The sequence below is a fragment of the Schistocerca serialis genome, chromosome 5 (genome assembly GCF_023864345.2).
Source record: "Schistocerca serialis cubense isolate TAMUIC-IGC-003099 chromosome 5, iqSchSeri2.2, whole genome shotgun sequence".
NCBI classification, from domain to species: Eukaryota; Metazoa; Arthropoda; class Insecta; order Orthoptera; family Acrididae; genus Schistocerca; species Schistocerca serialis.
In genome coordinates this window covers 97,908,277-97,926,565 of record NC_064642.1, presented here as the reverse complement: position 1 = coordinate 97,926,565, position 18,289 = coordinate 97,908,277, and the positions used below count along the sequence as shown (strand labels likewise).

The 18,289-nt window shown below is 44.6% G+C and overlaps 1 protein-coding gene and 1 non-coding gene across 2 annotated transcripts in view; one reads left to right on the top strand and one right to left on the bottom strand.

Moving 5' to 3' along the window:
• Positions 1-18,289, bottom strand: part of LOC126480992 (ribosomal protein S6 kinase delta-1) — a 190,846-nt gene that overhangs the window by 34,959 nt on the left and 137,598 nt on the right. Inside the window, exon 10 of the mRNA XM_050104435.1 lies at positions 13,906-14,854. Coding sequence (XP_049960392.1) covers positions 13,906-14,854 — 949 coding nt within the window. The remainder of the gene's footprint in view (positions 1-13,905; positions 14,855-18,289) is intronic.
• Trnat-ugu (transfer RNA threonine (anticodon UGU)) lies at positions 2,248-2,322 on the top strand. Its single transcript has one exon. It is a non-coding gene; the product is annotated as a tRNA-Thr (tRNA).

Sequence of the window (18,289 nt, the reverse complement as noted above, 5' to 3'; positions counted from 1 at the left end):
CGTCGTTGAATACATAACACACGGATACAACACAAGCAAGGCAACTGGGGCGTTGTTCCTGGACATCGAAAAGGCTTTCGATCGTCTATGGCACAACGGCCTAATACGCAAACTCAGTGACGCAGGGTTCCCCGACGGGCTCGTACATCTCATACACTCATATCTCACGGACAGGAGCTTCAACACTGATGTGCAGGGCAAACAATCGACACGACATGGTATACAGGCAGGAGTACCCCAAGGAAGTATCCTAGGGCCCTTACTGTTTAACCTCTACATCAACGACCTCCCAGCTACACATAACAGGACGGTAGCAATCTACGCGGATGACACTGCCATCCTTGCGCAAGATTGGAAGCCGTCTAACATTAACTCACGACTACAGACCACACTCAGAACGGCGGAGCCTTGGCTGGTGAAATGGCGTGTTAGAGTAAACGTCGACAAGTGAGAGGCCGTTCTGTTCACTAGAAGACCGAAGCAACTGCGCAAACATCAGCACTGCAACCCAATAACACTACACACACGCCCAATACGTTTCCGCGAGAAGGTCAAATACCTCGGTGTCTGGCTGGACAGGAAACTACTCTGGGGGGACCACATTCAACACGTGACCAACAAAGCTAACGCGAGGCTCAAACAACTCTACCCTATGCTTAACAGGCGTAGCACACTAAACAGGAGGGTGTCTAGGTCCATGTACATGACACTTATTAGACCCCTGATGACGTACGCAGCCCCTGTCTGGGGATACGCTGCGCCAACTCGCCTGCGCCGTCTGCAGCTCATACAGAACAAAGTACTCAAAATCATAAGCAACGCTCCGCGCTACACACGCATCGCGGACCTTCACCGGGAATACCGGCTAGATACTATCTTGCAGGTATTCCAAAAACTCTCCACACGACTGTACAATAACACGAGACACTCGCGCAACCCGTTTATCCTTTCTCTGGGTAACTACGACCACAACCATAGATGGAAGCATAACAGACCAAAGACATTACTGGCTAGGAACTGAACATCTATGGTCTATAGAACGCTAACACGACAGTACTGGCGAGCCCCTGCAACACAGTTATTACTGGAAACCCAGATGTGCGACTAGCCGAAAAACAGGCAACCGCAGGGAAACCGTACTGTACACAGCACGCAAACCAGCCACACACACCCCCCTACACAGTCCATGAGCCGATCTATGACCGATCGCCCACTAATCCACAACGACCTTGAACTGTTGCAGGAACGCAGCAACTGCAGCAAGCGCCGCAACAAGCTCCAACAACGACAAAGGTAATGATGCACGATACCTCGAACTAACACAACCACACCTTGCATGCACTGTCGCGGATAGCAAGCCGCTACTGCCCTTACTACCCGTCCTACTGTCGCAGAGGTTTTTTTTCCCTTGGCTCTTGCCTTGGCACTTTTTTTCCTCTGCCCTTACAACCGCTACCCTTCAATCGTTTTCGACCACTTCTATCTCCTGATGGACCATGTTAATGAGTAGTCTTACCCAGACGCATGGACAACATCACAGCCCGCATCCTGTGACGCCTGATTCAAAAACTAACATGTTTACGGAGGTGACAGTAGAACTTTTGGTTTGGTCACCACGTTGGTGTGGGCGTGGAGGGGCCCCATCCTTTGCAAAACAAAATCTGTGGGGGCACAGTAACTGGTAACAGTGGTGCATCATTTGTGGTTGAGTTTACGGACTTCAGGAAGCATGTAGTAGGTAAGAGTATGGTAAGTGCTGAAGGTAAGGTGAGAGCGAGACTCAGAGGAGAGGTTAAGGGATGGACCTCATGTGAGGAGGTGGTGGATACCCTGATGGATTTCTGGAATGAGGTCACTGTTGCAGGGCAGAAAATGGACGTATCAGACAGCCCCTCGCAGTTCGTGATAGTGACAGAGGCTTTGTCAACCGGTGGGATTATAGTATCAGGATCAGTTTTTAAGTATTTATATGGATATGGTGTCTGTTCATTCGAACATGTTTGAAAGAACAGACACCATATCCATATAACTATATAGTTCTGGCAATACCGGCCATGACCTCCTTCAACTATGCAGATGCACACATATTCCCCAAACTCTTACGGGTCTCGGTAAGAATGTCTTCCACGAGTAATGAGTGTGCTGGGGTGGGACACTACGAATGTAGTGTGTGGACATGCAAGGTGAGAATGTGGGTCTCGCGGGAGCCATGCACGAGATAGTCCCTGCAGTCACACTATCCTCTGTGCCCTCGGTGGCTCAAATGGATAGAGCGTCTGCCATGTAAGCAGGAGATCCCAGGTTCGAGTCCCGGCCGGGGCACACATTTTCACCTGTCCCTGTTGATATATATCAATGCCTGTCAGCAACTGAAGGTATTAATATAATTCTAATTTAATTCAGTTTTTAAGTGGTGGAGTATGATTCTTTCTGTAGATTTGAGGTTGGTTTCCACATTGAGAGATTTGGCAGGTCATGGTGAGTCAAGGTTTGAGGTTGGGAAATTCCTTAAAGTTAACAGTGGGTGATTTGGGGGTAGTAAGTGGTGGATCACAGTTAGATGGAGGAGTGAATCTGTTTGGATTGAGTCGGGTTAGCAGGGCTGGTTGCAAAACGTGTTTCAACTGTAGGGACCAGCAGAGGGAGAGAATATCTTTAAAAAAAAAGAGAGCATGACTAAATTTGGGAGTGGGGAAAAAGCTAAAGCCTTCAGAAAGGAACAATAATTATGTGGGACTGAGGCTCTTTGAGGACAGGTTCATGAGTTGGTTGGTTGGTTGGTTGGTTGGTTTGTTTGATGTTTAAAGGGACCAACTACATGGTCATTGGTCCCTTGTTCCATCAAACTAAGTCCATGGGATAAAATGGAAAACACACAAAGCTGAACACACTAGAGACAACTGACGACAAGAAAAGCACAGACAGACAAGAAACAGGCAGAAGAGTTTAAAACAGTACAGCAGATGTCCTGGGCTGGCTGATCACGAGGAGAAAAAAAGGCCAGCCACTCTGCAACACATTAAAATCTCTAACCTGAAAATATTAGGGTAGAGAGTACAGAGAGACAACGGACAGGAACTAAAACTTAAATTGAAGAATAAAAACCAGCGTCACATAGAAAATTTAAAACCAAGTTAGCCGTGGAGGCATCGGCTCCTAAAATCGAAGGAAGGGAGTCAAGGAGATTAAAATTCACTCTTAGAGCGGTGAGATATGGACAGTCCACCAAAAGGTGGGCCACTGTCGAACGTATACCCCTGCGACAACAAGGTGGGGCCTCACGCCGGAGAAGATAGCCATGCGTCGGCCAAGTGTGGCCAATGCGAAGGCGGCAGAGGACCACAGAGTCCCTGCGAGAAGCCCACAGAGAAGACTTCCAATTACTTGTGCTCTCCTTGATGGCGCGGAGTTTATTGGGCATAGCCAAGCCGCGGCATTCACCATCCTAAATCCGAAGAACTTTGTGGCGTAACGCCGATCGGAGGTCAGGTTCGGGTATTCCAATCTCCAGAAGCAGCGTATGAGTGGCCTGTTTGGCCAGTCTGTCAACGAGCTCATTTCCCGGGATTCTGACATGTCCCGGGGCCCATAAAAAGACTACTGATCAACCAGATCGTTTGAGGGCATAAACTGACTCCTGGATAAAAGCTACCAGAGGATGACGTGGTTAGCACTGATCAATGGCCTGTAAACCACTCAGCGAATCACTGCATAATACGTAGGACACGCCAGGACAGGAACGAAGATGCTCAAGGGCACGGGAGATGGCTACCAGCTCAGCAGTGAAGACACTGCATCCATCCGGCAAGGAACACTGTTCGATATGGGCCAAGTGAGCATAGGCAAAGCCTATGCGACCATCAACCAGCGAGCCGTCAGTATAGACGACTTCAGAACCCTGGGAGTCATCAAGGATCGAGAAGAAGTGACTGCAGAGTGCCTAAAGAGGAACAGAGTCCTTATGAGAATGCGATATGTCCAGCTGTAGTTTCGGCCAAGGCATACACCATGGAGGCGTATGTGTATGGACCTGCACAGGATGCTGGAAACGAAAGGACTCAAGTTCCAACAGTGCGGAATGGACACGGACAGTGACCGTCACCCGATTGAGGCTGCCATTCCGGGAGATCAACCACAGTGCTTGGGAACAAAAGACGGTAATTCGGATGCTGAGGAGAGCTATGGACATGCGCTGCATAGTGGGCGAGCAGATGGCTGTGCCTGATGTGCAATGGAGGGACTCCAGCCTCCACTAGTAGACTGGCCACTGGACTTGTTTGAAAAGCACCCGTCGCTAGACGGACCCCGCAGTGGTGCACAGGATCAAGCAGCTTCAATGCTGAGGGCGCTGATGAACCATACACTACACTCTCATAGTCAAGTCGCGACTGAACTAGGGCTTTGTAGAGCCGTAACAATGTAGAGCGATCTGCCCCCCCAAGCGGTGTTGCTCAGGCAGCAGAGGGCATTAAGATGCCGCCAGCACGTCTGTTTAAGCTGCCGAATATGCAGCAGCCAAGTCAGCCGGGTATCGAAAACCAATCCCAAAAACCGATGCGTCTCCACCACAGCAAGAGGTTCGCCATCAAGATAAAGCCGTGGCTCAGGGTGTACAGTGTGCCGCCAGCAGAATTGCATAACGTAGGTCTTGGCAGCCGAAAACTGGAAGCCATGCTCTACAGCCCAAGATGCGCCTTGCAGATAGTGCCCTGCAGCTGCCGTTCAGCAGCTGCAAAACCAGTGGAGCTATAGTATAGGCAGAAGTCTTCAGCATACAAGGAAACTGAGACAGACGTTCCCACTGCCACAGCAAGCCCATTAATTGCAATTAAAAAGAAGCAGACAGTTAAGACAGATCCTTGTGGAGACCCCATTCTACTGAACTCGGGAGGAACTATGTGAGGTCGCAACTTGCATGCGGAAGGAACGAAGCGACGGAAAATTTTGTATGAAAATCGGGAGTGAACCCCGAAGACCCCAACCATGAAGTGTGGAGAGGATGTGATGTCGCCATGTCATATTGTATGCCTTCTGCATGTCAAAAAAGACGGCGACCAGGTGCTGACGGCGAGCAAAGGCTGTAAGGGTAGCAGACTCCAGGCACACCAGATTACTGGCAGCAAAGCAGCCTTTACAAAACCCACCCTGAGACGGAGCCAGAATGCCCCGAGACTCAAGTAGCCAACTCAACCACCGGCTCACCATCGTTCTAGCAACTTGCAAAGAACTTTGGTGAGGCTAATGGGGCGGTAGCTGTCCACCTCCAGTGGGCTCTTGCCAGGTTTCAAAATGGGGATTACGATGCTTTCCCGCCATTGCGACGGGAACTCACCCGCAACCCAGATACAGTTGTAAAGGTCTAGGAGGCATTTCTGGCAGTCCACTGATAGGTGTTTGGGCATCTGATAGTGGATGCGATCTGGCCCGGGAGCCGTATGAGGGCAAGCAGCTGGGGCACTTTGGAATTCCTACTCACGTAACGGAACATTGTACAATTCAGGGTGGCGCGTGTGAAATGAAAGGCCCCGACGGTCCAACCGCTCTTTCAGGGAGAGGAGGGCCAGTGGGTAATTCACAGAAGTGGAATTCTGAGCAAAATGCCCTGCTAAGCAGTTTACAATTGTGTCGGAGTCAGTACAGACTTCTCCATTCAGTGAAAGTGCAGGTTCACTGACAGTGGTCCAATAGCCATAGAGGCACCGAATCTTGGCCCAAACCTGCGATGGAGAGGTACAGAGGCCAATGGTGGACACGTATCAGTCCCATCACTCCTGCTTGCGATGGCGAATGAGGCGGCGGGTTCGCGCACGGAGCCGTTTAAAGGTAATGAGCTGTTCCAATGAGGGATGCCACTTGTGACGCTGAAGTGCTCGCCTTTGATCTTTAATCGGCTCAGCGATCTCGGGCGACCACCAAAGCACAGTCCTCCGCCAAGGGGACCCAGAAAACAGGGAATGGCAGAGTCTGCGGCAGTAAAGATGCCGGTGGTGACCGAGTGAACCACCACATCAATAGCGTCATTGGAAAGAGGCTCAATAGTGACAATGGAGGCGAACAAGTCCCAGTCAGCCTTATTCGTAGCCCATCTGCAGGGGTGCCCAGAAGAGTGTCTCTGCAGCAGTGACAGAAAGATCAGAAAGTGGTCACTACCACACAAGTTGTCATGCACACTCCATTGGACAAATGGTAATAGGCTAGGGCTGCAGTTTGAAAGGTCAATGGCTGAGTATGTGCCATGCACCACTCTGAAATGTGTGAAGGCACCATTATTTAAAAGAGAAATGTTGAGCTGTGCCAACACTTGCTCAACAAACCTGCCTCGGCCTGTTGCCGAGGGTTATGGGCATTGAAGTCGCCCAGTAACAGAAAAGGAGGCGGCAATTGGGCTATCAGTGCAACCAGGACATGCTGCGGGATATCTCCATCTGGTGGAAGGTACAGACTGCAGACAGGAACAGCCTGAGGCGTCCACGCCTGAACAGCGATAGCCTCTAAAGGTGTTTGTAGAGGGACAGACTCACTGTAAAGGGAGTGAAGGACGTAGATGCAGATGCCACCAGATACCCTCTCATAAGCTGCCTGGTTCTTATAATAATCATGATAGCCATGGAGGGCGGGGGTCCACGTTGCTGGAAACCGAGTTTCCTGGAGAACAATGCAGAGGAAAGGGTGAAGGCTGAGAAGTTGTCGGAGCTCAGCAAGATGGTGGAAAAAACCGCTGCAGTTCCACAGGAGGATAATATTGTCCATGGCCGAGAAAGGCGTGAAGGGACCGAGGAGGCAAATTACGCTGCTGGGTCACCTGCTGCCACAGACTGAGTACCGACGGGAGCGACATACATCATGTCCGAGGGACTGGCGAGATCAATGTCCTCAGCAGACCCAAGAATCTCCACCTCATCCTCAGACGCAGAGCTTGTAGGTAGCGATGGAGTGGGTGCCACCGCAGGTTTCTTGGTCTTAGGGGTCTTCAATTTCACTGTCTCATGCTGTTCCTTTGGTTGCCCTTGCTGGGAGGGCTTCTTCGATTCAGTCTCCGGGACTGAAGAGGATCACGAAGCTCGACGACCAGCGACCTGTGGCTTCTTCAGCCACCGGCGGGTGTCTGCTGTGCCGCTGGTAGGAACCTGGGAAGGGAGTGACTCAAGGGATCCCTTCCTAGCAATAGAAGCCGAACAAGACTTATGCTTCTCTGGCCTAGAAGTGGGGACTGGTGTCCCAGGTGGTTGAGGGGGTGCTGCTCCCGAGGTCGGTGGTGCGGGAGCAACAGGGAGGGAAGTGCCCCCCCACCATCAAGGGGGCAGGTGTGGTCCTTCAGTATCTGAGAGCTGACTGTAAGTGGTGCAGCTGATGGAACTGTAACAGGAGTGACAGTGGTGGCATAAGATGATGTCATGCACACGGGATGAAGCCGTTCAAATTTCCGCTTAGCCTCAGTGTAGGTCAGTCAGTCCAGGGTCGTGTATTCCATTATTTTCCTTTCCTTCTGTAGAATCTTACAGTCTGGCGAGCAAGGGGGATGGTGCTCTTTGCAATTAACACAGATGGGAGGCGGGGCACATGGAGTTTCAGGATGGGATGGACAACCACAATCGCGACATATGAGGCTGGAAGTACAGTGGGAAGACATTGGGTGAACTTCCAACACTTGAAGCACCGCATAGGGGAGGGATATATGGCTTGACATCACAGCGGTAGACCATCACCTTGACCATCTCAGGTAATGTATCACCCTCGAAGGCCAAGAAGAAGGCTCCGGTGGCAACTTGATGATCCCTCGGACCCCGGAGGATGCGCCAGACGAAATGGACACCTCGTCGCTCTAAATTGGCGCGCAGCTCGTCATCGGACTGTAAAAGAAGAGCACTGTGGAAAATAATGACCTGGGCCATATTTAAGCTTTTATGGGGCGTGATAGTAACTGAAACAACCCCCAGCTTCTTACAAGCGAGCTATGCTCGTGACTGGGCAGAGAATGCTGTTTTTATCAAGACTGTCCCAGACTGCATTTTGGACAAGCCCTCCACCTCCCCAAACTTGTTCTCTAAATGCTCTACAAAGAACTGAGGCTTCACAGACACAAAGGATTCCCCATCAGATCTGGTACTAACGAGATACCGGGGTGAATACGTTTCGCTGTCATTCATAGCCTTTCGTTCCTCCCATGTTGTGGCCAGGGAGGGGAACGATTTGGGGTCATACATGTTAGCTTTAAAGTGAGCCCTCGAATGCTTAGAGATTGCTGGCGGTTGGCCACCAGCAAGAGAAGATGTGCCACACTTCATTGCGTGTCATCCACCCTGATGCCACCTACTCCGACCAAGGACCCTCCCCATGGGTGCCGCCCAGCCACAACAAGGGCCACCTGACAGGATGGCCATTGCTGGGAGTCCTGATGCCCCAGGGAGATGGGCATCTACTCCTTGGCATACGCGGGGAGTTAACAGTGCAGGCATCAGTAGAGCGATCCCTGTGTTGTCAGGGAGCTACAATCAACAGGGTACATGGCGTCCCACCACAACAGACTGGCTACCATCCAGTAGTCCATGGTCATCGTCAGTGCATAAAGCAGCACTGCACATTGCATGGCGGAAAGTGCATGCAGGAACGTATCCATGCCCAAGAGATGGAGAGCGGGCAGGACTGCAATGCAACAACGAATAAGCTGGCGAAAGGTCTCAACGCACGATGGACACAATGCACCAAATAAGGCGCCCTTCCCCAATCAGCTCGCTCTTCGGAATTATTTTGGGATATGGAGGTCAAACCTGACATGGGACCATCACATAAGGGCCGAAACGTTTGAGACTCCTTTTAGTCGCCTCTTACCACAGGCAGGAATACCGCAGGCCTATTCTTAACCCCTAACCCGCAGGGGTTCATGTGTTGTTTCCGATCTGTTTAGGTTCTGGATTCTGTATGGTAGAGGAGTTTTTGAGGATGTGGTAAATGAAGATCTGTGAGGCAATGTTTGTGGGCTATGAGGAGATGCTAGGGAGCGTTCCTGCAGGCTTTTGTGGAGGTAGTGGACAGTTACAGTCCAAGAATATGGATACAGAGGAAGTGTTGCAAGGAGATCTAGGCCTGATTTACGTGGTTTTGCATAACTAGGTTGCTGAGGACTATGGACAGATGGAATTTGAACAAATATAAATCATTGTGGATGTCAAGCCAACCTTACACCCAGAAAAAGGACCATACATCACAACCCAAAACCTGATCCCGATGTTATAATTCTACCTGCTGACAAAGCCTCACCACTTCGTTAGTAACTGGTGGGATCATCTGCTGGAGGAACTAAGCCAGCTGTCAGATCCTGCCACAATTACACCATTCCAGAAGTCCAACAGGCTCTCCAGCCCTCCTTAAATTCTTGGGTGCATCCCAGAACCTCTCCCCTGAATCTCTCTCTCTCTCTCTCTCTCTCTCTCTCTCTCTCTCTCTCTCTCTCTCACACACACACACACACACACACACACACACTCTCCTACCTTCTACAAGCTTCCTAACTCCTACCTTCTACAAGCTTCCTAAGCCCATAAACTCAACCACTAAGGATGTCATTTTACAGCCAGATACTGTACTGCCACAGAGAGAATCTCTGCTCTCCTGCTCTCGTGGACCAGTACTTTCAGCCTATTACCTGTAACCTATCTTCTAGTATAAAAAGACACCAACCATTTCCTCCATCAATTCTCCACAGATCCTGTTCCTTTATTAACAGCTGCCCTACTTGTCACTGTGGATGCCACGCCCTCCTATACCAATATCCCCAGTGCCCATGCCTTGATACTATGGGACACTACCTTTTCCAATGCCTTGTTGACTCCAAACTACAATGTCTTCCCTGCTCACAATGATGAATTATATTTTCTCCACAATTACTTCTCCTTTGAATGCATCATCTACAGAAAATTCCGTGGTACAGCAATGGGCACTCACATGCCATCACCCTACACCAACCTATTCACAGGTCATCTCCATGATCCGGACTAATGGTGAGCGCACCCTATCCACATTCCCCCAGAACCTCAACTCCTTCTCCCCCATTTACTTTGCCTGTTCTTCCCAATCTAACAAGCCATCTTCTTCAATATCTTGAACAATAACAACTTAGCTGCTCTTATAAATAATTTATTTAATAACTGGTTCTGTAGCCTAAAGGCCACAGGTTAGACCTGTTAAATTAGAAAACGTGTTTGCTACAACCACTCGTAGTCAAATTAAAGTTACAATCAACAGTGAGAAACAAGCAAATTACTTGCATGTTAAATCATGACATTAAAGGGCAATGTGGATGGGACCAAATATTCCTTGTCTATTAATAAATGACAATTAGTGAATCATCTTTTAAGAAGAAAGTATGAGTCCACAGTCCCTCAAGCATATATATATATATGGAAACATTCCACATGGTATATATATACTAAGGTAATCATCAGGAAACATGCGGCAATCTAATACGGTGTAAGATCAATCAAGGGCTAGAACACCCAGTCAAAAATTAAAAACACAAAACACCTATCATGAATCCAGAATGGAAGACAGTAAGTCAAACATAACCAGTTAACCATTAGATATAGGGTCACAATCCATCCAGAGTGCTCTAATAGTTTCATTTGATTTTTCAGTGTTGTTGGAAGCCTACTGAAAATGAAACCCGCTGAACAATGTACACCTCGTGCACCTGGTTTAAGTAAGTGCTACTGAAGTGCAAATCATTTCCATCAAATGGTCATGGAATGAATGTTGCCATTTCTTCTGAATGAGTCAATATTACCAACAACAAATTCCATGCTGGAGTATAAGGTATGGCAGAATTAGCAATCTTGTGACACCTTAACAGCAACCTACATGAAGTTCACAAACTGACAGTACAGATCTGTCTGATCAAGCTTTTATGGATAAAATAATGACATTGTTATCAAAAGGATAGATTGCTACTAACCATATAGAGAAGATGTTGAGTAGCCGTCTATTCTTTTCATAATTGTTGCTATTCCATCCTGAATTTTTCACTGTTTGATTTTTTCTGGATAAAAGATATCCTTTGATTAAGACTGCAGTAAGATGCCATAAACATACGTTCAACAGTGACTTATGTAACACGACCAGACAGATCAGTGTTATGTAAAGCTCTAACACTGAAGAGTGTAATAAAACTGGTTATGGTGAGATAAAAGTACTAATCGATATTAGATAATTTGAAATGACCAATTCCCAAGTTGAAGACTCAGAACCCAGAAATTCACTACCTTACAGCTTTATGAAAATGTATAAATGTCAACATACATAAACACATAATCTAATTATGATGATTATTATGGACTTCTTAGTAAGATAAGCAGTGATAAAACAATTATTTGTACTTTATTTTTGATTGTATGTTTCAAAGATGGCTTAGCACAAATAGATCAATATACGATAGTATTTTCTTTGTTGCATGCTGTTAGAGGTAAATCTTTGCCTTTGGGCAGTTAGTAGTAAGAGCTAGAAGTGCACAGACGGAGTACAAGTTATGTTTGTAGTGTTAGCATGGTGGTTGATGTTGAACTGTATTGTGAAGTGAAATGACTAAAAATATATCTATTCAACAACAGAAAGTCCACCAGTGTTCACATTATTTAACAAAATTAAGCCGAGCATCTTCTATTCCAGTATAAAAAAGTTGCCTTCCAGAATGGACTACGAGCCTACAACTTACAACAAAGAAGAAGAATAATAAAAGATGATCATTATGAAAACTGTTCATTCACATTCTACTGTTGCTATCTTTCTCTGCAGTGAGTCACTATCTCACCATGCCAAGTACTGTCAAAATGTGATCAGCCACCCAAATTATTAAACTCACTGCAAAATTAATAAACTGACTCTGGGCTACAGGAGAGTGGTGATGATCAGAAGAGCCATAACACAAAACAAAAAAAATAAAAATAGTACCTAATGCCAGTACACCTGATTAATGTTTAAGAGTGCAATGACAGTAAATGAGTTACCTAGAATGGTGCAGAATAATCATTTCTAGGAAATAGATGTTTCATACTGTAACATTTCAGCAACTAAAGACCTGATTTCATAAGTGATGTGTGTGTATGTAAGCAGTGGATAGAAGAAAGTTGTATACAGCAACAAGAGTATACAAACCAAAATTTGAGCAAAGTGCTGGATGACTGCCACTTTATCTGCATAGCAGTAACTGCCTGCACAGCTTCAACCACAGTGGTTGCTACAAACTGGAGCAACATTTGTAGTTTGGTACTGTTTGATGCAGAAGGAATTATTAACACAAATGATGTAGCACGAAATTTTATTATACCAAAACCACAAATGTCCCAGACTACAAAAGAAGCATCAACACCACCACCCCAGCATGCTGGGCAGCAAACTTAAATGTTCACATAAATGCCATTTCACCCCCTCCTACAGTGAGTGCCACATGTAAGTTAGTGTTGTGATAGTAATCTCAGAGACAACATTGTTGAGCAGCATAGTGGACAAAAACTGTTTGGCACACAACTGGATACAATTTGCAATCTCAACTTCTATTTATTGAGAATAAGGCAGGAAAGTTTTAGTCATAGGTCTTGTCCTATTTCAGGTAACTCCACATGCCTTATTTCATCAGGATAATTAGTAGTCACATTTGCTGAGGAATGTGCTAGCATTAATCAAAACGACATGTGCTGGTGTTTCCCTGGCCTGTGCATGTGAACGTGCTTGACATGCTGTCAAATTATTCATCAGAGCCTTCCAGAAACCACTGTTAATGCTTTGTGGACTTAGCATGCACTAGATGTGAAGTGAGATTCTCCAGGCCCACTTTGGTTTCATGGTATGACATTTATATTGAGACTGCAGTATGTGAAAGCTTCACGCCATAATGAATTCTCACAGTTCATGTACAGCTCCACAGTTTTAATAATTTGTGTATTGACACATACGGAATTTGCAGTTTAAGATTTACTTCAGTTATGTGTATGACTAATGATATATCCATCGTGTACATGATTATTAAACACCAGGAAAAAAATGGACCAGGAAAGATAGGTTGTCTTTCCTCAAATAATGTGTACTATAACTGACATTTGTCTTCACTTGGAATAACTACAACTATAATTTTACTGCTGTAAGTCAACTATCTAGGCTATGATATCTCTCATACTTATGACAATAATCCTGAAAAGAAATTACAAAGGTACTTGCACATGTTAAGTATGATCAAAAGATTGCTTCTGCACAAAACCCGGAGAAAGTACTTAAATTGTATTATACAACAATGGAAAATTCAGGTTGGAATGTAATAATATTATGAAAAGAATAGTTGCTACTCACCATATAGCAGAGATGCTGAGCCACAGATAAACGTGCGTGTGCGTGTGTGTGTGTGTGTGTGTGTGTGTGTGTGTGTGTGTGTTGTCTATTTTTGATGAAAGCCCTGCTGGCCGAAAACTCATTTTCTGGCAGTCTTTTTGTTGCACCTTTCTGTGACTCAGCATCTCTACTATATGGTGAGTAGCAACTATCCTTTTCATAAGATTGTCAAATTGTATAATACAATGACTGTAACTTTACTGCCCTACGACTGATCTGAAGAACTGACTTTAACAACCAGACAATTGCAGAAAACTGAATTGGCAAAAATGATACTTCTAAGATGTTTGACTAGAAGATCATATGATGAACAGTGAGGTATGAGAGGAGCTCCATGTTATAAGAATAGCAGAAAATATCCAATAGAATAAAAAGGAATGGCATGACCACCTCCTATGAAGAGGATGGTGTGATCAGCTTTAAATTGCCTGGTTTTGTAACAGACAAAGATGTTTAATCCAAAAACGTATTTGATAATGATTATGTTAGTTTTACAAGAGCTCAGTTACATATATAAACACCACACATACTTACATCAGTACTAAATCTTCTTTCTGATCGACTATTAACAGACCGTCGTCTATTGGTTGAGGTCCGAGTCTCTCTTGTTCTACCAGCTGGTTCTGAAGACTTCCCTCGAATCACATTCTTTGATGTTTTCTTGTCTGTCTTGCTGCAGACAACTCTGTCAACAGTGTCATTTGGTTGGCTAGTATTCTTTACTTCATTATTCCCATTTTCTGCATGTATATTTGAGTTTGTGCTCCTTTTCTCACAGAGTGATGTATAAATGCCATTTGAATCTGAAACTGGGCTGTCAATGTGTCTTAGCTCAACTTCACTTTCAAGAAGTGTTTCATTCACAGATCTGATCAATTTCTGAGCATTCTCTAGCAAATCATAAGTCTCTAATCTCTCTAAATTCTTCCATGAAAAGGAGAATGCATCCACTGCAGGATCTGAATTAGAAGATGGCTGGTCATGCAATTGCTTACTTGCAGCTTGTATGTCCACAGCTCTGTAAGTCTCCCCTGTTTCACCATAGCTTGGAAATGGTCTTTCTGGCCCATTTTTTACACTTACACTTGGAACAGGACACTTGATGGAATTACCATTGGCATCAGTCATATTAGCTTCCGTTCCACCAAGCAATTCATCAAGGTTCCTTAAATCCTTTCCAACAAAAGAAGAATCATCTCTATAGTGGACAGATACTGTTTTTGATGCAGACTCATAATCACGTATCAGATCCAGATAACTATTATCCTGACTTGATACTGAACAGGTGTCATTGCCTTTAGGAGTTTCTTCAACTTCCTTCACTTCCTCAGGTGAAGACAACATTTCTGTCTCATAGCCATCTTGTTTTACTTTATGGGTGACATTTTTACCATAATAAGCATTGCCTTTGGTTGAAATGTGTATAGGAGTATTGGGTAGTGATTCAAAATAAGAGCTGATATGGTCCCAAAGTCTTCCACCACTGGAAAATACGACAATTTATTTTAGCAGTAATTATATCAGCAGCAACAGTAGCAGGAGTAGTAGCAAAAGTGGGAGTAGTACTAGCAGTAGTAGCAGCAGCAGCAACAGCGGCAGCAACAACAACAACATGTTACTAACAATTTATTTTCATCAAAACTAGTACATATACAAGTAATCATAAATGAATTCTGTCTAGGCAGTCAGAAACTTAGTACCAGTCTCACAAGAACGACATACACATGGGCAGACCACACTATGATTGTGTGTTTCTAAAAGTTTCAAGTTCCTTCACATTACTTTGTGAAACACAAGGAAATAATTTTTATGCATACATACCAAGAAATATTGTAAAAGTACACATAAAGAATAAATTATAAAACCCGCATTAGTGCTATTACATTTATTGTCTTCCACAGCGTCACTGTCTGGCCACACATTAAAGATCTGGTGTATGTACCGCCTCTACCATGCGATGTAACAGAACTCCGGGAGAGAATATGGGAAGTGACTGCCACAGTCAACGATGCCACGCTGGGACAGGTATGGCAAGAATTCGATTACCGTATTGACGTCTGCCGAGTCACTCATGGTTCACATATCGAATGTTTTTAATTAAAGCTTTCAGAGTTTCTCTTCAAAACGCAATATGTACGACATCTGTACAATGTTTAGTTCTTGTGCAATAAATAACTGAAAGTGTTCGCAGACTTTATGAACACCCTGTAAGGCTAGCATTCTATGAACTGGAGTCAACAGTGTCAGCTGTCTGAACGTTGCAGGGAAATTTAAGAATCTGAAATGAGAGAGTAACAGTCTAAAATTAGACTTAGCGGGGATCAGTGAAGTGGAATGAAAGATGACATATTTCTGGCCGTGTGACTATAGGACAATAACAACAGCTTCAATGACTGATGATAAATGTAATACCATCACTACAAATAGAAATGGATAGAGGTATAATTACCATGAGTAACACAGTGATCAAATTATTCCTGAGGACTGAAACCAAGCCAAAACCAACCAGCATGGTGCAAGTGTATGGCCAGTTACTGGAGAATACAGAGCTGGGAGAAAGGACTGGAGAGGGTGAGATGTTTCTGAACTTCTACTGTAGGTTTCAACAGGTTGTAGTGAACACCCTCTTCCAAAAACACAAGAGAAAGAGGCTCACTTAGAAACGACCATGTGACACAGGAGATACCAATAAGACTATCTCAGGGTGAGACAACAATTTAGAAATCAAAGAAAGCATATCAAAGAGTGCATATAGGCTCAGATCATAACAGCACATTGAAATCCAATACAGTAAGAAAGAGAAATACGTATTCAAGTCAAATACCGAACATTTAGAACAGAAATTATACTTATCAGTGAGTGTGACTGTTGGCCTTAGTAACAGTGTCAAGATTAGCTCAGTTGAAGACAAGTGGAGAATAATAATGAAGAAAATAATTAAGACAAGCCAAGATACAGTAGATTGAACTTTAATCTCAAAACTAAACCCTTCTTTCATCTCTGTCTTTGCATAACAGAAACTACAAAATATTTTATCACAATGTATAGCAGTTTCAGGTACTTATGAGAGAAGGCCAATAAAATATGAGCAGCTGCATCCCTAAATTCAAAGTCAGCAATGAAATACAAAGAGTTGTTCATTTTTTATCAACAGTTATGCAAAGAGTGTGTTTCTTACAAGCCTTACATTTCATTAACAATCTTTTTATTACAATAAAATTTCTGAAGAATATGACACTGGAAAAAATATTTACACTAATATCTAAGAGCAGTAATTAAAAATAGAATTTGCAATGCACTGTAGACATAAATGTCCTCCAAGTCTTTCCTGGTGGCATGTCTGAATAAAATCACCTTGGTTTTCGTGGCATGTCTGAATAAAATCTTCTTGGTTTTCAAGTTGCATCAATTCAAATAAAATACCCAAGCATTTGACAGCTATCTCCACCATCATCACAGGAGTAAAGGCCACCAACTGGACCTGGTATGATTTTCTGCTTATACAGTCATGATTGCAGCATTTGGCACTAATCATTGAGTCCAAAACAACACGTGTAGAAAGGTGAGTCGGGCAGCTCATAACAGCTCTGGCTTGCTGCAGGACAGAGTGGCGCAAGGGGCTGTCACCATGTTTGAAAGTGCTGCTCTCACCTTCCTACAAGTGTCAAGCATCAGTCTTTGCTTGACAATTATTGCGAAGCAGGAGTGGAATTTTCAAACGTGCTGCCAGCCCCTTGCGCCACTTGATTTCATTCAGCCCAGGAGCAGGTTGGAGCTGCTATGAGCTATCCTAACTCACCTACTGTGCTGGAATCAATTTGGCCCTCTTTCATCGGTGCCAAATGTTGAAATCTTGCCTATATAAGCAAAAGACTGTGCCAGATGTGGCTGAAAACCGAGATTTTATTGCACACACATAAATGTCATATTATTATCCATCCATCAGCCAATGTGAAAATTGTATTGGAAATATCCAACTGATTTCCTCTTTGTATTGTTCTTGTTGCACAATGTTGACTGGATTCATCTACAATAACAACCTGTGCCTATTTTGTGATGTCTGCATTCAATGAATATGTATTAGTCATTTGAAGTGAAGCAGATACTGGGATTAAGAGTATTCAAAGTGAGGAAGCAGTGACAAATTGGAGGAATGTGCTATGAATACTACTTTCTGTGTGTGGGCAAATATAACAGATCACCAGCAGCACCAGTATCTTCATTACTTTCAAAATCTGAATTTAATGGCTGGCATCAAACTATTATCATTATTCTTCCAAATCTAATAAATACAGCCCTGCCAATAAAAGTATTAGGTACAGTCACATAAAAACAGGTCGCAACAGAGGGAAATCATGCAGCTGTCAATTAGCATTTATGGCTAAATGGAGACAGCACCGTCACAACTGACTTGTGCACAGAGAGAGTTTAATGTCAAGTACAGTGACGTAAAACCAGAAACAAAAATGTGTAAAGAAGAATAGAAGGGTCTGATTTGTTTATAATCCCTGAGGATGTTGCTTCAAAGACTTAGGACACATTCCTTCGAAGGTAGTTATCCTTGCAGCATGTTCTTCACTCCTGTAACCTTCCTGGTCCCAATCTCTGCAAACACACTGTCCCCAAACCCTCCATCCAATAGTTTTCCTCTTCCCCCGTTCTGTTGCCCATTCCCAATCCATGCTCTCACATCACCCTCATCTGCGCCTTATCACACCGGCTCCAGTACGCATGCATCATGTGCATTGCCTGTGCACCTGTCACCCCTTCCTCCCACATTCCTAGACAGCAAACCTGCTGCCTCCATCTGACACCCAGAGGCGTCAGACACTCAGATTGGTACCAAATGTTGTGTGTAGATAGAGTATCAAACAAAACATCAATTTAGTTCATACTATGTGCTGTTGTCCAGTAGAAC